The sequence below is a fragment of the Adiantum capillus-veneris genome, chromosome 1 (genome assembly GCF_014529385.1).
Source record: "Adiantum capillus-veneris isolate H3 chromosome 1, ASM1452938v2, whole genome shotgun sequence".
In the NCBI taxonomy this organism is placed as follows: Eukaryota; Viridiplantae; Streptophyta; class Polypodiopsida; order Polypodiales; family Pteridaceae; genus Adiantum; species Adiantum capillus-veneris.
The window spans coordinates 2,572,314-2,596,087 of record NC_140931.1 but is presented as its reverse complement, the minus strand read 5'-3'; the positions used below and the strand labels follow the sequence as shown (position 1 = coordinate 2,596,087).

General features: G+C 44.3%; 1 protein-coding gene across 7 annotated transcripts in view; it reads left to right on the top strand.

Moving 5' to 3' along the window:
• The first annotated feature begins 2,687 nt into the window (after positions 1-2,687).
• LOC147464213 (Methyltransferase family protein) overlaps positions 2,688-23,774 on the top strand; it is a 54,274-nt gene continuing 33,187 nt past the window's right edge. Inside the window, exons 1-2 of one of the 7 annotated variants that reach the window (XM_086513679.1) lie at positions 2,688-3,025; positions 3,094-3,198. In XM_086513679.1, the coding sequence (XP_086369805.1) occupies positions 2,864-3,025; positions 3,094-3,198 (267 nt within the window). In that variant the 5' untranslated portion in view covers positions 2,688-2,863. The remainder of the gene's footprint in view (positions 3,026-3,093; positions 3,199-23,774) is intronic. The other 6 variants (XM_086513676.1, XM_086513678.1, XM_086513682.1 and 3 more) reach the window with 6 other exon arrangements.

Genomic DNA, 23,774 nt, shown 5'->3' with positions numbered 1-23,774 from the left:
CATTGTGATCAACAAGTGCAGAGTGTTTTCAATACCGTGGAGCAGGAAGTGAGTGTCTAATTCATTGTCTATAATAGTTTCATTTGGATGCACGTGTGTCACATGCATATGTTGTTCTTTTTGATTTTGTATGTGCATATATGGGCTAACCAGGTCTCCTTCATACGTATGTTCTCTCTTGCGTATAAAGTACTGTTTATAAGATCATTTATTGCTTTCACAATGAGCAGTGGTTGAACTAATCTTGTCAATTAGCAATGATCATATTCCAGCTTTCGCTTAATGCCAACTAAAATTGAGCTCTCATTCTCGAGGAAATGTGGGAGGATTTTTCAAGTGTGTGTCACATGTGCGAGCACGTATACAATGGTTCCTTGAAAATCAATTTGACCATCGTAAGTCAATTCATGAATTTTGGCAAAGGCAAACCGTGCGGATACCAAGAGTTCTTCAATTTTGTTCAATCAAGCAACAATTTCTAAATTTTGGTTTAGGCCAATGGCTACGAGTGATTTGTAGGTTAGATTTTGCTTTCTCAATCGTCTCTTACATGGTTGATAGTATTGCATACCAATTTCTTGGAGCCTTTTGTTTCTGTACACGAAAGTTGACATCGGAATAATAATCTTCAACATGAATCGCACGCATTTTTTGGAGTATCTGAAACACATTCAAGGAATGCGCAAATGGGACATAATGTACCCTACGCTTAATGATTTGCACGAGTCGACGTTTCTGGGTTGTCATAAGATTTGGGATTGTTGACGCGGTTGTCTTCAGCATGCGCTTAACTTTTGATAGAACACCATCGTGTTCGTGCTATGTGGTGATGGTTTATATATTCCTGTGCTATGTGGCCATAATGTTTACTGGAGTTTTTTTCAATGATCTCTTGTAGTAGTATAGTCTCTTGCTTGGTCCATAGTGTAATACATCTCTTCTTGGATTATATTTGCTTAGGATATACATATAAATCACCTTGCACATCAATGATAATAATGTTAACTTTGCAATGCACATCATCGCACAAGCCGACTGTCAAAGTTCTTTCTTTTTTTTTACTGTTTGCCAAAATTTTAACCTGTATCTGTTTGTGGAATATGGCACAGAAATTGTCAATGATGTGAAGAATTAGGGCGAGAGAACTTTGGGATGTCATGAGCAAACTAGTGATCTCTTGGTGCAATTGCTCACCATCATGAGCACATTTCCGAAGAACGATCGAACTATGTTGCTCAATGTTTGCGTTGTCAATGATTGTTTTTGCATATGCTCAACCAAACGGTCAATTAGATCATTATTGCTGCATGTTGACTCCAATATCTTCTCTAATATCAGGAATACATTCTTGTTTGTCATATTTTGTTCCAGGAAGCTTGTGGCAATGGCGAGTTCAAGGAGTTCTTCTTTTCTTAACATAGTCTTCGTATCCATGACTTTCAATGCTGCAATGCTTTGAGTTTAAGCAAGACGAGGAGATGCCCAATTTATTTTGCGTTTTTTTACCGTCACTGGCGAGAACATATTGGTATAGCGATTGTTTAAAATGTGGGGGCTTCCAACTATGCCCTTGCACATTAGAAAAAAGGTGTTGTGAATGTAGCCGACACCGACACAATAGTTTATATACAAGACTCAAAGAGAGAGAGAGAGAGAGAGAGAGAGAGAGAGAGAGAGAGAGAGAGAGAGAGAGAGAGAGAGAGAGAGAGAGAGAGAGAGAGAGAGTCACAATAGCGCGCTAAGAAGATGGGACAAACAACATGCAAAAGGGACAACTAATGTTTTTTACAAATACCTGTCTAGGTCACATTAAGTTTGGTAATATATTTAGATATGGTTTTTTTGACTGCTAATCATGAACATCTAATATTAGCTTGTACGGTGACAGATTGAGAAGGTAGAGTTTCTAAATGGTTAGGAGGAAAAACGAGTTGCACAAGAATCTCTATGAGAGCCACAATGAGTGTTTATGTGAGAGTCAGTTGGCAGATATAAAAACAATAAAAGACGCTGAATGTCAGAACAGTGTTCGAGGATAGAGTAAAAATCCACAACAAAGAGTCAGCCGTGTGCGTAACGCAATCACGAGAATGTTCAAGCAGGAAAGCCAGGCAGACAATGTACAAATAAAAAAAAGATGGATTTGTACATCTCATGACGAAGACGAGCACTCTTGATAGGAACCAAAATAGTGAAGTCCATCATAGATAAAGCATCAGTTCTACCCATGAAGGCACCCATATTACGTGCAACACACATAACGACTTCTCCATTTTCAATGTGTCTCATAAACTTTGTGTATTCATCTTTACGGTTGTTGACGAAAGTCAGCTGAGAGATTTCTCAAAAAAACTTACTATGTACACCACAACAATTATGGAAGTTACTGGAAGCCAGACAATAGAAGAAGAGAGTAACTTACAGTTGCCTGATCACTATCAGCTGCACCGTTTGCAAACCAACAACTCTCCACGTGTCGCGTTAGATTTCGGCTCTAAATTCTCGCTTTGGATCACGACAAAAGCCAACGTACCGAAGAAAAACTTTATGCCTCTTGCATGTTGTGAAGCCGCTAAGTCTAAGAAGGGTAGAATCTGACGGAGAAGCATCTGGCTCAAACACCTAAATTGGAAAGGCCGTGCCTAGCATACCTCAAATGAAACCTGACCTATTCCCGATGGCCACAATTCACACACGCATAGTTGATGTCGACCCACAATCCACGTACGCACATCGTGGGAGCTGCAAAACAGAAGCCGCGTGACAGAGAGAGAGAGAGAGAGAGAGGGAGAGAGTCCTATGGACGAAACAAGCCAAAAAGTCTTCCTCTAATTATAAACTACCAATAATTCAATGCCACTTCATGAACTCTATGGCAAACCAAAAATACATCCCGAACGCTGCCCAAGCTTCGAATCGCGTAATGGCTGAAGGATTCGCAGAGCGGCCTTCTACAGCAATGCATTATTTTTCCCAAGATTTCAAGTGGGAGGACTTACGCGATGAAGTTCAGTCTCGGCCTAAGGTATCTGCACGAGAGAGAGAGAGAGAGAGAGAGAGAGAGAGCGAGCGAGCGAGCTATCATTTTTGTAGGGCTCAGACGATGTGCTCGGCAATCTGCCAGTTGTTTCTCTTGATCATAATGTGGAAGCATGGAAGAAATTCCACCACCTTCATGCAAAGCATGCTTTCTTTAAGGTTCGCCTTACTTCTCATTAAACCATTTCGATAAGATGGAATGTGTTTCTTTAAGCAACAATTCTGTCTCATGGTGGGCTTATGAACTTTCAATCAGATGATCTGTTTCTTATGCAACAATTCTGTTTCATGCTGGGCTTATGAACTTTCAATTGTGACTATGATCATGAGTGCTTTTATGCATTGAGGATGCATTGAGGCTATGAAAGGAGTTGGAGAAAGGATTTCTAACCTCTTCTGCATTTGCATTCATATGTAGCGCGCATCCACTTCTGTCGATGTGGAACCATTGGAAATACGTGTGAGCATCCTTACCTTTCATCTTCATGCGCAATGTTTTCACGACAAGACTATTTGGGTGGTAGTACTTACTTGCAAGACAGAGTCAATATCAAAGTTGATATTCTGCGGACAGTACTAAGATTGTCTAGTAACTCATATGGTCGGTGTTTACATCGCAACAGTACCTATATCGGCAATATCCATAAGTTTGGAGGAGTTTTCATCAGTTTATGCATCTACAAGCATTAGAAGCATTCAACATCAGAAGTACAAAAAAAGCATCTATAGAAACTTCGGCAACTATGTCTCACTTTTAACGGAGATGTCATGTGTGCATTGGCACTTGAGCCATGTGGAAAAGCTACTGCTACAACTCAACACCAGTCTTAGTTAGGGATATAGCTTGGCAATTCTGTGAGCCTCTAGAAAGATATGCAGGGTTAGGCGGATCAGTAGGTTGCATATTATCACTTGCACAATACAATTATAAAGTCACTTGAGCATATAGGCATATGAACAGTCACTAAAGTCATTTATTAATAAATAAGCCTCCTTATAGTGAAGTCGCGGGATTCTAGACTTTGCTTGACCTACTGATATTTTCATATATAAGCAAGCCTAGGGGTTATCCTTTGGCCAACGGAAGACCGTAAGAACAATAGCTAGTTGTCACAAGATGGGCACCACGAATAGAAAAGAACAGACTGAACATGTAAGGTGGAGCGGAATGAATGTTTGAACTTTGCTCAAGATGAGTGCTCCAAACTGTGCTCAAGGTTCCTTTTGTTCTTATGGAAGGGAGAGCCTTCCGTTCTTAATGAGAGAGTGCAATGATCACAAACAAAGTGAATGGACACTGTGCGTGCAAGTGTATGAGACTGAGAGATAGAGAAGAGAATACGACACCAGAGACGTTGTAAAACCCTCCTCCGAAGGCCCCACTCTCTATGGCGAGAGCGGTCTACTTATGATTGCACAAATCTCTACAATGCTTGGACTCACCGACGATGTCGACGATGATGAGGACGACGACGAGACGGGCTGAAATTTGAAAACGCTAAGGGCTGAAATCTGCAAATCTTCTACTTGCTGAATTCTGACTCTATGTCGATGGCGACGATGCAATGACGACGTGCTGAAAACGTAGATGCTGAAATCTGCGTTTTCTGGGCTGAAACTGTAAACCTTGCGAAAACTGATCGTGCGGCGAGGAACTGCTGCGGGAAGGTGAGATCTGCGAGGTTCGGGACTTGATCTGCAGTGTCTAAAGGCTGAAATCTGGAAACACTGGTGGTTCTTGATGTTCCGTCGCGGTAAATCTGCAAAATGCTGGGGCTGATTTGCAAATAAAAAACGCTAGGGCTGAAAATGGTTCTGCTATCGTCGGATGTCCTACAAATGCAAGCTTCTTGTTGAGTCTTCTGTTGCCAGGGATCTGCAAGAGCAAAAACGCTGGTTGATCGGGTCCAAAAACGCTAGGTGGTTGCTGTGGAGCAAAAACTCTAGGGCTTGGGGTTCTACTGAGAAGTTGCCTGTTGAGCGAGTGCTCCTGCTGCTTCTTCTGCTAGAAAGTGCTAACTTTGGTTTGCTTATATACAAACTTAGCGAAATTGCCCTACCTACTTTCCAACAAAAGTCACTTAAAAATAATAAGTGAAAAATGTCAAAAATAGGGAAAATAGGTCTATGCACTGTAAAAATGCTAGTGATGGGATCTGACTGGAATCTGATGGTCATGCTGTGTGCAACTAGAGGATATGCATCTAATCTAAGTGTCTGGATATGCACGGTCTGCCAACAGACTCACAAAAGTGCTAGATCACTTCCTATTCTAGATTGACTTGGCCCTTGTCGTGCTGTAGCTTGTCCACGGACACATAGGGTTGGATGTGTCACGTGACATCCCCTCCTTTTCAAAGTGAGGTACTGGTACCAAACTGTATGGCGTCGAGGGGGATCGCCAATAGCATGCGGAATGTGGAAGGGACTCTTCACCGGCCCACTCGGATGTGTGGGTCGTGCGGTACTTGAACTTCATAAAGGTCTGCAACGCTTGCTTCTTTGGGCCGCGCCGAAAGCGACAAAGTCTTCTGAGGCTCCTTCAATGCTTCAACTTCGTCGAGAGTCATGCTTCTTTCTTCTTCAAGAATCTCCATGGCTGAAAATTCCTGAAACCACTTCCAACACAAAAATATGAACATACCTATTCCATGTAAAGTGAGTGGAAAAAATCTTGTCTTTCTCAAAGACTGTGCATGCGATGTAGATGAACAAAGAGACGCCGGAGTGCTAAGCCGTTCACCACACACACGCAAACAATGAGATCGAATCTTGTCATGCTGATCTAAATCAATCAACTGTGGCAAAACACAATGGAAATGCCCACGCTTGGATACTTTCTTGTGCTCTTTCAACGACTGTGTCATGCCAAGGGGGAGAGATGGAATGTGACTTTGTTGAATGCAAACATTTCAGCTTTTCATGAGAAACCCGCGTACATCCGTGCTCATTCATGAGTGAATCGTGCTCAACGTACAGTATGTCATGCCTAGGAAAAGGGATCACATAAAGACGCTGACTAAAATACAAGAAACGATCACGAATGAAACACTCGAACAATGCGTGCGTATGAATCATGCGAACACATAATACTTCCTGTAATGGTTCTTTGGACCTAGGCTCGAGAGGGAAGATCGGTTCTTCGGAATCTATAGAATCTTCCTGTGGGGGTTCTGTAGACCTCGACTTGAAAGTCAAGATCGATTCTTCGTGATTGATCGAATCTGCAACGAGGTTAGCTTCGCTAGAAAAAATATGTACTAACACATCATCCTCCTTGTGAACAGTGAAGTCATCTTCATGCAAATCATCATGCTTGTGAGAAATCACATCTTGATCATGCAATCATCATGCTTGTCAGTGTCATCCAAATCATCATGCTCATCATTATCATTCAAATCATCATGCTCATCATTATCATTCAAATCATCATGTAAATCATTGTTATTCAAATCATCATGCAAATTCTGTGTGTCATGCTTGGGAGAAGAAGAGACTGAGAGAGTCTCCGTCTCTTGAATCTCTTGCATCTGTGCTTGTACTTGAGAAAAGATTCGCAAGAACTCTTTCATGTGTTGGTCTTTTCTTGCTTGGTTCTCGCAATCAAATTTGGCTTGACTCTCTTTTTCTTCCAAGTCGTACTGACGCTCTATGGTTGCCATTTCTTCTTTGTAGGCCTTTCTGTCTGCTTCGCTTTCTGCTTTTCGTGCTTCGCGGTCTAACTTCATGTCCATCACCATCTTGTCGAAAGCCTCCATAGGAGTTAGTGCAATCCTTGACGTAGATGGGGAAGGGGGAGGGTCGGAAAAAACTCCTGGTGGGGAAAATTCTTCTTTGCCTGTCACGTGACACATCCCAACCCTATGTGTCCGTGGACAAGCTACACCATAACAGGGTTCCCGTTAGTCAAGTCAGTTTAGATTAGCAGTGATCTAACACTTTTGTGAGTCTATTCGTAGACCGTGCATGCCCAGTCACTTAGCATAGATGCATATCCTCCGGTTGCACACAGCATGATCATTGGAATTCCCATCAGAATCCATTAGCATCAGTTAGGGGAATTTTCCAGTGCATTTAGCCTATTTTCCCTATTTTTGGTATTTTCACTTATTGTTTTTAAGCGACTTTCCAACAAAAGTAGGTAGGGCAATTTTGCTAAGTTAATATATAAGCAAACCCAAGTTAGCACTTTCTGGCAGAAGAGGCAGCAAGAGCTTCCCGCTCAACAGGTCACTTCTCAGCAATACCCCCCCAGAGCCTAGCGTTTTGGATAAAGACCTCCGCCGGCGTTTCCTCTTGCAGTTACCGCGGCAACACAAGATTCCAAGCATTCCTCCCAAGCAGTCATCGCCATCATCACTCCCATCTTGGCGTTTTTCCCACGACTCCCAACCTCAGCCTGGGCGTTTTTACTAACGCCAGACATTGCTGCTCTTCCCAGCGTTTTCAGCCTAGCACTAACGCTAGCAAACTCAGCCTTGGCAGCGTTTTTCTAGCGTTTTTTCCAGCAAGTACAATCAGCCTAAAACGCAGCTTTATGGAGCAAGAACATCAGCGATTTCACCTTCAGAAAAGACCCTGGCAAAGCCCTCATTTTCAGCCATGAAAGCAACAGCAAAACAGTTCATTTTCAGCCTTGAAACAATCCCAGAAATTCAGCATCTAGAAGATCCCAGATTTTAGCCCAAGTCGCCGTCGTCATCACCGTCGTCGTCATCGGCATAGTCCCATTGCATCAGTCCATTGCATTTGCATTGTACCCATTTGTGCAATCAAAGAATAGACCACTCTCGTCGACGAGAGTGGGGCCTTCGGAGGAGGGTTTTACAACCTCTCTGTGTCGTATCTCTTCTCTCTCCTTCTCTCAGTCTCATTCACTTGCACGCACAATCCACTCACTTTGTTCGTGACCACAGCACTCTACAAGACGGAAAGCTCTCTCTTTCCCTGAAGAACTAAAAGGAACCTTGAGCAATAAAGATCACTAATCTTGAGAAAATACAACATTCATTCCGCTGCACCTAACATCGCCTCTCTCATGCTCATCACCTCTAAGCGAAGTATCCATTCCGCTTCGAGTGATGACCATTCTGAAGTCGTGGGTTCTTGTGGGTTCGTGTGGGTTCTTGCGGTCTTGGGTTCTTAAGTTCACGAGGAACTTGGATTCTTGGGAGTCTTGGTTCTTGGGGTTCTTGAGGGTCTTGCGGATCTTGAGGTTCTTGAGGGTCTTCTTTTGCTTGCAATCTGTGTTTGAGAAGGATCTTCTCTTCACCCGAGTTCTGCTCTTTTTCGTGGGCACACCCCTTGGCGGCCTTGCGCTCACACCAAGGTTGCTTTTTCCCACCTCACGTCGATTGGCCGGCCGCTAAGTGCACGATCCGCTCTCAATGAGTGAAAAGAGGCACAAGGGGAGCCTGGACAAGCCCTTCTTTCTTGGGTTTCCTGTCACTCTTCAAAGACACGAATAGGAATCGACACGCCCAAGCGAACTTGGGTTCGTGCGACCTCAACAAGCAAATTTTTTTTTTGTGGTTCTTGTGGTTCTTTCCTTGAGTGATACAGAACACTGCCAAAGCTCTGATACCAATGTAAGGTGCAGCGGAATGAATGTTTGAACTTTGCTCAAGATGAGTGCTCCGAACTGTGCTCAAGGTTCCTTTTGTTCTTATGGAAGGGAGAGCCTTCCGTTCTTAATGAGAGAGTGCAACGATCACAAACAAAGTGAATGGACACTGTGCGTGCAAGTGTATGAGACTGAGAGATAGAGAAGAGAATACGACACGAGAGACGTTGTAAAACCCTCCTCCGAAGGCCCCACTTTCTATGGCGAGAGCGGTCTACTTATGATTGCACAAATCTCTACAATGCTTGGACTTGCCGATGATGTCGACGACGATGAGACGGGCTGAAATCTGAAAACGCTAAGGGCTGAAATCTGCAAATCTTCTATCTGCTGAATTCGGACTCTATGTCGATGGCGACAATGCGACGACGACGCGCTGAAAATGCAGATGCTGAAATCTGTGTTTTCCGGGTCGCAGTAAATCTGTAAAACGCTGGGGCTGATCTGCAAATAAAAAACGCTAGGGCTGAAAATGGTTCTGCTGTCGCCGGATGTCTTGCAAATGCAAAACGCTAGGCTTCTTGTTGAGTCTTCTGTCGCCAGGGATTTGCAAGAGCAAAAACGCTGGCTGATCTGGTCCAAAAACGCTAGGCGGTTGCTGTGGAGCAAAATTGCTAGGGCTTGGGGTTCTGCTGAGAAGTTGCCTGTTGAGTGAGTGCTCCTGCTGCCTCTTCTGCCAGAAAGTGCTAACTTTGGTTTGCTTATATCCAAACTTAGCAAAATTGCCCTACCTACTTTCCAACAAAAGTCATCTAAAAATAATAAGTGAAAAATGTCAAAAATAGGGAAAATAGATCTATGCACTGTAAAAATGCTATGTGATGATCATGCTATGTGCAACCAGAAGATATGCATCTAATCTAAGTGTCTGGACATGCACGGTGTGCCAACAGTTTTGTGAGTCTATTCGTAGACCGTGCATGCCCAGTCACTTAGCATAGATGCATATCTTCTGGTTGCACACAACATGATCATCAGTATTCCCATCAAAATCCATTAGAATCAGTTAGGGGATTTTTCCAGTGCATTTAGCCTATTTTCCCTATTTTTGACATTTTTTACTTATTAATTTAAGCGACTTTCCAACAAAAGTAGGTAGGGCAATTTGGGTAAGAAAATATATAAGGAAACCAAAGCTAGCACTCTTTAGCAGATGAGCAAGGAGCACAACAGGTCTTTGGCAGCAGAGCAGGTACTCCCCTCTCTCAGCAAGAACCCCTCAAGCACCCCATCAGCCCTAGCGTTTTGCTCATCGCCAGCCCCCCATCTTGCTTGGCGTTTTCAGCATTGGCCTGGATTGCATTTCTTCCCCAACACCTAGCGTTTTCACCATCACTACAAGCTGCAAGGAACCAGTGTTTTCAGCCTTCATTCACAGCTGAGAAATCAGCGTTTTCAGCATCAAGTACAGCAGCGTTTTCAGCCATAAACTGCTGCAGACATCAGCGTTTTTCATCCCCCCAAAAACGCAGCCAAATCAGCGTTTTCAGCAGTCCCAAATCAGCCCCAGATTTTCAGCAGATAGCGTTTTTGGACAGCCGTGAAAAGCTTGCAGATTTCAGACCCTTAGGTCATTGTCGCCATCCTCGTCGTCGTCACCGACATAGCCCCGAGTTGCATCAGTTTCCATGCATCATCATTGTACCACTTTGTGCAATCATAAGTAGATCACTCTCGCCGACGAGAGTGGGGCCTTCGGAGGAGGGTTTTACAACGTCTCTGGTGTCGTATCTCTCTTCTCTCTATCTCTCAGTCTTGTACACTTGCACCCACAGTGTCCATTCACTTTGTTTGTGATCATAGCATTCTCTCATTAAGAACGAAAGGCTCTACCTTCCATAAGAACAAAAGGAACCTTGAGCACAGTTCGGAGCACTATCTTGAGAAAATACAACATTCATTCCGCTGCACCTTACATTGGTATCACAGCTTTGACAATGTTCTGTATCACTCAAGGAAAGAACCACAAGAATTTTTTTTGCTTATTGCGGTCGCACGAACCCAAGTTCGCTTGGGAGTGTCGATTCCTAATCGTGTTTTTGAAGAGTGACAGGAATCCCAAGTAAGAAGGGCTTGTCCAGCCTCCCCTTGTGTCTCTTTTCACTTATTGAGAGCGGACCGTGCACTTAGTGGCCGGCCAATCGACGTGAGGTGGGAAAAAGCAACCTTGGTGTGAGCGCAAGGCCACCAAGGGGTGCGCCCGCGGAAAGGAGTAGAACTCGGGTGAAGAGAAGATCCTTCTCAAACACGGTTTGCAAGCGAAAGAAAACCTCAAGACCCTCAAGCATCCAAGAACCTAAGACCCTCAAGAACCCAAGTCCTTCGTGGACTTAAGAACCAAAGATCAATAGTGGATGGTCATCACCCGAAGCGGAATGGATACTTCGGATACAGGTGGTGAGCATGAGAGAGGCGATGAAGAGTTTTCCCCACCAAGAGATTTTTTCGACCCTCCCCTTTCTCCATCTACGCCACGAGTTGTACCAACTTCCATGGAGATGATGGTCAAGTCGATGTTGGACATGATGGCGGCACAACAAGAAGCGAATCGCGAAGCGACTTGCCTTGCGCTGGCACAACGAGAAGCGAAAACAAGAAGCTACTCGCATTGGTTTGGAACGCGAGCGCGAAGAACGAAATGAAAGAAATGCAATACAACAACAAGAAGTGAATCGAGTTGCGTTGACACAACAAGAAGCAAATCGCATTGCTTTCGAACGCGAGCGCGATGAACGAAATGAACGAAAAGCAAAAAGGGAGGCCGAGCGTGAGGCTCAAAGAGATCTACGCACTCAAGAATTGCTTCGACAAGTGCTAGCTTCGAAGTTTGAACCAGCCAAAGATCGTGGGAGTTCCTCAAGTGGCGTAAGCCACGATGCGGATTCCAACAACCTAGTCACAGAGAAGTTGACTTTCAATGAGTATGATGGTAAGATGGATGCTACGGTTATTCATTCTTGGCTGCATCAATTTAATGCTTATTTTGCGACAACTAAGAAGACAGGAAATAGGAAAGTTTTGACGGCAGCTATATACTTTGCCGGTGATGCCATCAATTGGTACCACGCATGGCAAGAGGCACAGCTAGCCGCGCACCTAGAGGAAGCTGACGAACTCACGCAGGTGTAGCGGAATGAATGTTGTTCATTCTCCATCTCTCATTGTTAATATGCAGGACAAGATTGAAAGGATTCAGGAGGAGGAGACTCTCTCAGTCTCTTTTTCTCCAAAGCATGACACACAGGATTTTCATGATTGCGAGTAGCATGATGATTTGATTGACAGTGATCAGCATGATGATTTGCATGATCAGGATGTGATTTCTCACGAGCATGATGATTTGCATGATCAAGATGTGATTTCTCACAAGCATGAGAGTTGCATGAAGATGATGTGATTGTTCACAAGGATGATGTGTTAGTGGATGCTTTTTCTAGCGAAGCTAACCTCGTAGATTTGATCAATCACGAAGAATCGATCTTGGCTTTCGAGTCAAGGTCCACATATCCTCCACAAGAAGATTCGATAGATTTCGAAGAACCGATCTTGGCTCTAGAGCCTAGGTCCAAAGAGCCCTTACAGGAAGTATTATGTGTTCGCATGATTGATACGCCCGCATTGTTCGAGTGTTTCATTCGTGATGGTTTCCTGTATTTTAGTCAGCGCCTTTATGTGATCCCTTTTCCTAGGCATGACATATTGTATATTGAGCACGTTTCTCTCATGAATGAGCACGAATGTATGCAGATTGTTCATGAAAAGCTGAAAAGTATGTATGTAAGGAACTCACATTCCATGTCTCTTCCTTGGCATAACACATTCGTAGAACGAGCACATGAAAGTATGAGCACCAAGCATGGGCATTTCCGTTGTGGATTGCCACAGTTGATTGCTCTAGATCAAAAGAGAAAGATTCGGTCTCATTGTTTGCGTGTATGTGGTGAACGGTTTGACATTCTGTCTATTGATTCATTTACATTGCATGCACGGTCTTTAGAGAAGACAAGATTTTTTTCACTCACTTTTACATGGAATGCTTATGTTCATGGTTTTGTGTTGGAAATGGTTTCAGGAATTTTCAGCCATGGAGATTCTTGAAGAAAGAAGCATGACTCTCGACGAAGTTGAAGCATTGAAGGAGCCACAGAAGACTTTGTGTCGCTTTCGGCACGGCCCAAAGAAGCAAGCGTTGCAGACCTTTATGAAGTTTAAGTATCGCACGACCCACACATCAAAGCGGGCCGGCGAAGAGTCCCTTCCCGGATTCCGGATGCCATTGGCGATCTCCCTCGATGCCATACAGTTCGGTACCAGTACCTCACTTTGAAAAGGAGGGGATGTCACGTGACACATCCAACCTTATGTGTCCGTGGACAAGCTACACCATAACAGGGTTTCCGTCAAGTTCAGTCAGTCTAGATTAGAAGTGATCTGACACTTTTTGTGAGTCTATTCGTAGACCATGCATGCCCAGTCACTTAGCATAGATGCATATCCTCTAGTTGCACACAGCATGATCATCAGTATTCCCATCAGAATCCATTAGAATCAGTTAGGGGATTTTTCCAGTGCATTTAGCCTATTTTCCCTATTTTTGACATTTTAGATGTGTTCAAGATGTTTGGACAGTTTGGATAGGGACAACTACCCTATGTGGGCTTATATGATGCAACATGTTCTTGTGTCAAAGGGCGTCTGGAACATTGTGCAGGGCACTGATGTACGTCTTGGTTCTGAGGATGCAGGCGATGTTGAGGATGTTGCAGGTCTTGCTGCAAGGATTGCAGCTACTAGAGTTGTTTTGCCTACGGCAGAACAAGCTCGTTGGGATGTTAAGGATGCGCATGCTCATGCATTGATTGCGTTGTTTGTGAAGCGCACCATTGTTCCTCACATCCGTTCAGCAAAATCTGCAAAACAAGCTTGGGATATTCTAGCAGGTCTTTCTGCAAGCTGCAATGAGGCTAATATTGCTTTGCTGCGTAAAGAGCTGGAGTCGAAGATTATGCATGAGGAAGATGATATGGACACTTTCCTTGCTAGTGTCAAGGATATCAATGAGCAACTTATTTCTGCAGGTGAAGTCATTTCAGACAGTTCCCTTGTGCAGGCTGTTCTTGATGCCTTACCAGATTTCTACCAGACTTTTGCTAGTACTTGGAGACTGATGACCCAAGGAAATCCTGAAGTTGTCAAGTTTGATGCATTATGCACATTGCTGTTGCAAGAGTCACTTTCTAGAAAAAACAGGACTAGGCAGCGTGCAGTTGAACAGGCTTTTATTGCTTCTCAAAGAAAGGGTGGTAACAGTAATGCAGCCACTTCTTATGGTTCTATTGCGAGTGGCAAAAATCTGTTCCTAATGCTTTTGTTGGCAGCAATTCGTCTGGAAATTCTGGTGATAAGGGCAAAAAGAAGATGCGTTGCCATTATTGTAAAGCTAATGATCACTTGATCAAGTCGTGTCCTAAGTTGAAGGTCAAAGAGGCTAAGAAGAAAGAGGGTGGTTCCACTGCAAATGCTGGTTCCACTATAAATGTAGCCATTGTTGAGTCTCCTGTGAAAGGAGACTTTAATGCTGATGTTGATGCAGAATGGGCTTTTAGCGCAGAGTGCACTTACAATCCTGCTGTCCATGATGCATGCTTGTCAGTTGTTGCAGATTCACATGTGGTATTTCGGCAGTGGTGCTACAAAGCACATTACCTCACATCGTGAATTGTTTACCTCTCTCGAGTCTGTCCCTCATGGGAATTCAGTCACTTGTGCCAACAATGCCTCTTATCCAGTTCAGGGAGTTGGAAAGATTGTGCTTACTACTGCTAATGGCAGTTCTTTCACACTTGTTGATGCACTTTATGTACCTGGGATCAAGAAGAATCTCTTGTCTGTTTCCGCACTTGCTAGACTTGGACTTGTAGTCAAATTTGTGGATGACAGATGTACAGTTCATGATCTCAGTTTTGGTGATGAAATTGTTGCATCTGGCTGCCGTGGGCTGTATAAGCTCACTTTGTATGACAAGTGTGGACAAAATTTTGCAAATGCTGTTGCAGATTCCAGGGCTATTTCAGATGCAAAACTTTGGCATGCACGTTTTGATCATCTGAATTTTGCCAGTTTGCTGCGTTTGCAGAAATCTGATATGGTTGCTTCTTTGCCGCCTCTTGAAGCACCTGTCAAACATGTTTGTGAAGGCTGTATTTTGGGTAAGATGCAGCGTTCTAAGTTTCCAAAGGATGGTTTAGTTCTGGCCACATGCAGGTTGCAGCTTGTGCATAGCTATGTTTGTGGGCCGATGCAAACTCCGTCCTTGGGCAATTACTTGTACTTCGTGACTTTCATTGATGATTACTCCAGGCATGCATGGGTATTCCCGCTTAAAGCGAAGTCCGAAGTTTTTATGTGCTTCAAACAATTTTTAGCTATGGCTGAAAATGTCTCGAAATGTACTATGGGCACCCTCCGTTCCGATCGAGGGGGGGAGTATATGTCTCATGAATTTAATGCATTTCTGGCTAGTCGTGGGATAAAACACCAATGTACAGTGCCTTATACACCTCAACAAAATGGTGTTGCTGAGAGGAAAAACAGGTCACTTACGAAAATGACACAATGTATGGTCAAAAGTCAAGCTTTGCCGCATTCTTTTTGGCTTGAGGCCATCATGTGTGCCAATTATGTACTTAACAGGTGTCCTACGAAAGCTTTGCAGTCTATTACTCCATATGAAGCATGGCATGATAGAAAGCCTTCTATTGAGCACATGCGTGTTTTTGGCTGTTTGGCATATGCTTTGGTGCCACAAACACAGCGCAGAAAATTGGATGATAAGGCTGTCAAATGTATTTTTGTTGGTTATAGTGCTGAAAGCAAAGATTACAGGTTGTATCATCCGCAAACAAAACGTATTCTGGTTTCACGGGATGTAGTGTTTGTGGAAGATTCTGTTCAGCCCTTACTGTCATGTACTAGAGACAGTAATGTAAGCTCACATGACATTTATGACACTTTGTTGCCTCTTTTCAGTGGTGGAAATACGAATGTAATTTCCAATGAGGCAAATGTACAGCCTATGGGGGTTTCTGAAAATGTTACGGATCAGCCTATTACTGATGCAGATGTACATGATGTACTTGATGAGGAAAGGGCTGAAAATGAGCAGGCTAGAGGTATGCCAAAATGGCTGGTGCACACTTTGCGTGATAGTAGATTGGATGCACCTTTGTCTAGTCGTACTCGTTCAAGATCTCGCCATGTATCTTATGCATCAGATTGTTATGGTTTGGCTGTGTCTAGTTTACATGATGTTGAGGAGCCTCTGTCTTTTGATGAAGCACAAAATTCAGAAAATTGGATGGCTGCCATGCAATCAGAATATGATGCACTTATAGAAAATGACACATGGACTTTATGTGATTTGCCTCCTGGCAAAAAGGCCATTGGTACGAAGTGGGTTTACAAGTTGAAACGCAAGCCGGATGGTGAGATCGATCGCCGTAAGGCTCGACTTGTTGCAAAGGGTTATGCACAGCAAAAAGGCATAGATTATGAAGAGACTTTTGCTCTCACTTGTCGTATGACTACTGTGCGTTTTCTATGTGCATTGGCAGCTCATTTTGGTTGGGATGTACATCAATCAGACATTGTTAGTGCTTTCTTGAATGGTGACATATTTGAGGAAGTTTATGTAACGCAGCCTTGCGGTTTTGTCATAAAAGGACAAGAGGACAAAGTGTGCAAATGTAAGAAGGCTTTGTATGGGTTGAAGCAATCTCCTCGTGCTTGGTATGAGAAAGCTGACACTCATTTGGTTAAACGAGGCTTTCGTAATAGTCCAAGAGAAAGCACATTGTATGTAAAGCATGAGGGTGATGTACTTCTCATTGTGGTTCTTTATGTTGATGATTTGGTGATCACTGGACCAAATGAGAGACATATTGTTGAATTTAAGGCTGATTTGAATGCTACTTTCAAGATGAAAGATTTGGGGCTGTTGCATCATTACTTGGGTATACAGTTTAAGCAGTGTGATGGTGGTATTGCCTTGTGTCAGAAAAGTTACATAGAGACATTGCTATGTAAGTTTGGACTTGAGGATTGCAAACCTATTGCCACTCCCATGGAAACAGGTTTGAAGTTGAGTCTACATGATGCTGGTGATCCTGCTGATGTCACTCTTTACCAAACTGCTGTTGGCTGTCTCATTTATGTATGCAACACGAGGCCAGATATTCAGTTTGCAGTCTCACAGGTCAACAGATTCATGCATAGCCCAGGGTCTAAGCATTGGCAGGCTGTCAAGAGGATTTTCCGCTACCTTAGTGGCACTTTACACCTTGGCTTGTTTTATCCCAAGGGGGGATCATTGCTGCCAGACTTACATGCTTTTTCGGACTCAGATTGGGCTGGTTGTTTTGACACGCGAGTGTCCACAAGTGGTTTTTGTTTCATGCTTTGCAGTTCATGTATATCATGGTTGAGCAAGAAGCAACCTACTGTGGCCACTTCGAGTTGTGAGGTTGAGTACAGGGCATTCTTCACAGCTACGGTTGAGTGTGTATGGCTCAGACGCCTTATGGCTGATTCGGGTGTTGGACAGGACACTACCAATACTATCTACACTGACAGTCAGAGCGCATTGGCAGTTGCGAGGAACCCAGTTTTTCATGCTCGCACAATGCACATTGAGGTGCATTACCACTATGTCAAGAAGAGGCTCTCAGCAGGAGAGATCAGCTTGGCTTATGTGCCAACACAGGATAACCTTGCAGATCTTTTCACAAAGGCATTGTCTCGTGAGAAGCTTGAAGCTTTCCGCAAAGCTTTGGGCTTACTCCCCTTTGTGGACTGATCATGTCCTCAGGGCATGGCACTTCCCTTTACTCATGTGCCAGCCCTCGTTCACCGCATCACTCCAGGGGAGATTTGTTACCATATACATGTGGTAGTGATGTGTGTGAACACATTAGGACCGCCGGGGCATTTTTTCCCTCTTTAGGAGGTTTTTTCCTCGTGCATTGTATATACGCCCATCACTCTAGGGCTATCTATCTTTCCATTGCACACTAAGTAATACACTCTCTATTGTGTGCCTTGAGCTTCCTTCGTCTTCTCCAAGCTGTGTGCGTTTCTCTACAACCCTGATTCCAACACAACCGTGCTACATCTTGTGGAGTAACTGTGGCTTTACAAGGAATCAACACACAAAATTTGCTGAAACGATCAACAATTGTTAAACATTGAGTGTTTCTTGAATGCAAACTTGGTGGTAGATTAGTCACAAAATCCATGGAAATATCTTGAAAAGGTTCATCGGGAATAGGCAACGGAAGCAAGAGGCCTTGCTGCTTACCCCGAGGAGCTTTTACTTTTTGACATGTAGTGCATTGTGTGACATAACGAAACACATCTTTTCGCATTTTAGGCCAATAAAAGAATTTTTCAATTTTTTCTCAATGTGGTGTTCATTCCCTTGTGCCCACCCGTGAGAGAATCATGTGCATCATGCAATATGGTTGGCTTGAGAGAGGGCAACACACATAAACGTTGACGAAAAAACAACAATCCATTACGAATGAGATAGTTGCTTGGCCCTTGGGAAGCGAGAGCCTGCAACCAATGCTTACCAAACTCGGAATCCGCATACTGATTCTTCATGTTGTTAAAAGACTCACCCTGAATAGAAAATGTGGTTCTTGGCTCAAGAGCCAAAATTTGTCCTTTGCGACTCAACGCATTTGCAACAGGGTTAGCTTTTCCAGACACATACTCAATGAAACCTCCAAATTGCTCAAAAAATTGTGACCACCGTGCTTGGCGATCACTCCAATGTGCACTAGGCATAGACTGGAGCCACTTGAGGGCTTGATGATCTTTGCGCACTGTAAACTCTCTACCATAAAGAAAATGCTTCCAATGCTTAAGAGAGTGAATGACAGACAAAAGTTCTTTATCATAATCTGAATAATTCTTTTCGGCACTATTGAGCTTCCGGCTAAGGAAAGCTACAAAACGACCATGCTGCTGAAGCACAACGCCTATGGCGACATTGCTCGCATCCGTCCATACCTCAAAGGGATCATCCCAAGAGGCAAGGATAAGACACGGTGCTTCTGTCACCGCAACCTTGGGAGCTGTGAAAGCCTCAATGGCTGCCTCGGGCAAGTCTATGCGCTGACGGCGAGTCTTGACCCCTTTCAAAACATCAGTCATAGGTATAGCAATGCGTGCAAAATTCTCTATGTGTGAACTATATGCTTGACATAAACAAAGAAAAGAATGCACATCATATGCAGTTTTGGGCAAATCCCAATTACGAACCTGTTCCACCTTTGCGGGATCTAGCTTGACGCCTTCTGCAAAAATGATATAACTCAGATAAGTGACTTCAGTAAGAAAAAATTCAGACTTCTTAGCTGCAATGTACAACTGACACTCATCCAAACGAGTTAGTACCCTTTCGACATCTCTTTCTTTTTATTCCCACGATGCAGAAAAAATGAGAATATCATCTAAAAAGATGAACACACATACATCGACCATATCGCCGAAACGACCTACCATGAGACGATTGAATTTACCCACGGCACCTGTCAATCCAAAAGGCATAACAATATACTCCCATTGCCCTCGCTCGGTGCGAAAAGCGGTCTTGAAAATGTCGCCTTTGAATATCCGTACTTGATGGTATCCACTTTTGAGATCGACCTTGCTAAAAACCTTTGCCCCATTGAGCTTATCGAGGATATACTCAATGCGAGGCATCGGAAACTTGTTCTTGACGATCATCTTGTTTAATGCCCTGTAATCAACACACAAACGAGCATCCTTCTTGCGAACAAAAAATAGGGGCAGCAAAAGGACTTACACTAGGGCGTATGAATCCTCTAGCCACCAACTCCGTGAGTTGTTGCTCCAAACTCTTCTTCCCGTGTCTTGTTCAATCGATAGGGAGCCTTACGGACAGGTTGTGCCCCCTCCATAAGCTCGATGCGATGGTCCTCCGGCCGCTCGGGTGGGAGACGGATATGCATCTAATCATCCTGCAAAAAGAGATGTTTAAACTTCGTAAACAACTCTGAATACTTAGCTGGAGCCTGAATGCTCTGGGAAACTGGAGCAGCATAGATGAATGCGGCTTGTGCTCCTCGTCGTAATTCACGCTTTACGTGCACATGAGAGATGATGGGCAAAGAATGCAAGCCCTCCTCAGCACGAATGATGAGGGGGGAATCAGTTTTGGCATGTAAAGTGAGAGTGTTAGCCTCCCAATCAATGAGAGGGTTGAGTTCACGAAACCATCTTATGCCCAAAATCATATCACATCCTGAGAGAGGAGACACAAGAAATTTCCTACTGAAGGAAGCTTGTTGAACGGTAAACATCACATCAAGGCACTCCTTCGTGATGAGAGAGTCCATACCAAGAGCGAAGCCAGAAACCTCGAGAGGAGGTTTCCGACTAACCTCTAGGCGGGCTCTCTCAACAAGAGGGGGACTAATCACATCATGCATACTGCCTAGATCAAACAATATGATAAAACGCTGACCCTTTACATGACCATAACACTTCATGAGGGACTCATCAATGTGTGTGTCAGAGTCGTGAGAAGATGCAGGTTGATGTGTGATAGTGCTTGTGGTTGCTGTGGGTGCCTTTTGTTCTTTAGGTGGGACTGTCTTAGGACAGGCCTTCTTAATGTGACCCTTGACGTGACATTGAAAACATCTACCTTCTTTAGTATAAATCACTTGTTCTTAAGCCGTGATGTATCCTCCTACAATTCCTTGTGCAGCTTTTTCATCTGGGGTTAGCTTAGGTTTTGCAGGTGCTTTAGCTTTACCCTTAGATTCATTGTTAGAGTTCTTTTCCGAGGAATTAGAGGAAGAAGGGCTAGAAGAATTACCATTCTTACCATTCTTACCGTTCTTACCATTCTGCGTGTTCTGAGAATTCTGCGGGGTTCCTTGAGAAGTCTTGTTTTCCTTAGGCTTTCCCTTGTTGTGCTTCATCTCATGTGCGAGAGCAATCGCCACCGCCTTGTTGAGATCGATTGGATCAAGTACCTTGACATCATACTTGATATACTCGTCCAATCCGTAAAAAAATGCCTCCTTGCGCTCCGAATCCGATTTGCATAATTGAGTGCCGAGTTGCAAAACAGGATTAGAGAAAGACATAACCGGCATACCATTTTGCTTGAGAGCGCGCCAATCGTCCTTCAATCGTGCGAGACACTTAGGTGGCATAAACCGCGCCTTGAGCTTGTCTTGGAAATCAGCCCAACTGAAGGACAGGGGCGTGAGTTCGTTGGCTTCCTCTAGCTGCGCGGCTAGCTGTGCCTCTTGCCATGCGTGGTACCAATTGATTGCATCACCGACAAGGTATATAGCTGCCGTCAAAACTTTGCTATTTCATGTCTTCTTAGTTGTCGCAAAATAAGCATTAAATTGATGCAACCAAGAATGAATAACCGTAGCATCCATCTTACCATCATACTTACTGAAAGTCAACTTCTCTGTGACTGGGTTGTTGGAATCCGCATTGTGGCTTGCGCCACTTGAGGAACTCCCACGATCTTTGGCTGGTTCGGATTTCGAGGCAAGTACTTGTCGAATCAACTCTTGAGTGCGTAATTCTCTTTGAGCCTCCCGCTCGATCTCCAAGGCGACTCTTTGACCTTCACGCTCGGTCGCCAAGGCCACCTTTTGAGCTTCACGCTCGGCCTCCACGGCTGCGCTTTGTGCTGCCGCTTCCTCCTTTCTTTGTTCTTTTCTTTCTTTTCGTTCGTCGCGTTCGTGTTCCAAAGCAATGCGAGTCTCTTCTTGTTTGGCCATCATGTTCATGCGATTTGCTTCTTGTTTTGCGGAAATTCTTTCGTTTCTTTCGTCGTGCTCGCTATCCTTAGCTTCCTGTTGTTATGCTTTGCTTGCTAGTTGTGCCAACACAACGCGATTCGTTTCTTGTTGTTGTGTCATCATGTCCAACATCGACTTGACCATCGCCTCCATACAAGTCGGCACAACTCGTGGCGTAGATGGCGAAGGGGGAGGGTCGGAAAAATCTCTTGGTGGGGAGAACTCTTCGTCCCCTCTCTCATGCTCATCACCTGTATGCGAAGTATCCATTCCGCTTCGGGTGATGACCATGCACTATGATCTTTGGTTCTGAAGTTCACGAGGAACTTGGGTTCTTGAGGGTCTTGAGGTTCGTGAGGTTTCTTTTGCTTGCAAACCGTGTTTGAGAAGGATCTTCTCTTCACCCGAGTTCTACTCCTTTGTGCGGACGCACCCCTTGGCGGCCTTGCGTTTCCCACCTCACGTCGATTGGCCGGCCGCTAAGTGCACGGTCCGCTCTCAATGAGTGAAAAGAGACACAAGGGGAGGCTGGACAAGCCCTTCTTTCTTGGGATCCCTGTCACTCTTCAAAAAACACGATTAGGAATCGACACGCCCAAGCGAACTTGGGTTCGTGCGACCGCAACAAGCAAATAAAATCTTATGATTCTTGTGGTTCTTTCCTTGAGTGATACAGAACACTGCCAAAGCTCTGATACCAATGTAAGGTGCAGCAGAATGAATGTTGTACTTTCTCAAGATGAGTGATCCATATTTTGCTCAAGGTTCCTTTTAGTTCTTATGGAAGGGAGAGCCTTCCGTTCTTAATGGAGAGTGCTATGATCACGAATAAAGTGAGTGGACACTGTGCGTGCAAGTGTATGAGACTGAGAGATAGAGAGAGGAGAGATACGACACCAGAGACGTAAAACCCTCCTCCGAAGGCCCCACTCGTTGGCGAGAGTGGTCTACGATTGATTGCACAAACGGGTACAATGATGATGCATAAAACCGATGCAGGTCTAGGCTATGTCGACGACGACAACCGGGATGGCGATGACGACAATAGGACTGAAATAGAATGGTTCTAATTGTTGTCCAAAAAACGCTTAATGCTGAAATCTGCTGCGAGTGAAGTGCTGATTTTCGGGGCTGTTTTGGTGCTGTTGAAAAACGCTAATTTGCTTGATGAAAAAAATGCTGAGATGCTGCTGTGTTTTAGGGCTGAAAACGCTGCTGTCCTGCTGCGATTCAGCGCTAAAAACGCAGGCTTATCTGCTGCTGAAACGTTGAATTGGCAGCCTGCTGGCGATGGTGGAAACGCTAGATGCAAGGGAAAAGGATGTGCGGTATCTGCTAAAAATGCCAAGGCCAAAGAGAGGCTAGCAATGATGCAAAACGCTAGGGTTGAGGAGTGGAGAACGCCAAGGCAATGGGTGATGGAAACGCCAAGGGATCTTGGAGAGTCTGCTGAGAGAGGGGGGAACCTGTTGCCAATGGCCTGCTGTTCTCCTTGCTCATCTGCTGTTTAGGGCTAACCTTGGTTTGCTTATGTATTTTCTTACCCAAAATGCCCTACCTACTTTTGTTGGAAAGTCACTTAAATTAATAAGTGAAAAATGTCAAAAATAGGTAAAATAGGCTAAATGCACTGGAAAAATTCCCTAACTGATTCTAATGGATTCTGATGGGAATGCTTATGATCATGCTGTGTGCAACCAGAGGATATGCATCCATACTTAGTGACTAGGCATGCACGGTCTACGAATAGACTCACAAAAAGTGCCAGATCACTTCTAATCTAGACTGACTGGACTGACGGAAACCCTGTTATGGTGTAGCTTGTCCACGGACACATAGGGTTGGATGTGTCACGTGAGAGGCCATGCTCATGGCATATGGGATTCCGACATTCCTAGAGAAGACACCATCATCTTGGGTGGACAGACAGACACTTACCGCTTGACCTCGACACATCAGATAACTTGCTTACGCAGGAGCATCTACATGGACTTAGGGAGAGGATCTCAGATCTCTTCTTGGATAGGTTCATTGCTTGGATCTACAGACTAGAGTGGGACTTCAGTTCTTTAGACTCTCTTGGAGAGTTTACCCACGAGCTGCGGAGGATCAGGCATCCCGCGACTACATCCGGATTCCGGAGTCACCTGGAGCTTGGCTTGGATGATAGTGCAGTTGCTCTTCTACACTCCTGATCATTTGGATTGCTACCTTCAGAGTTGCTTACACTCACCCTCGGTAACCGGACAACA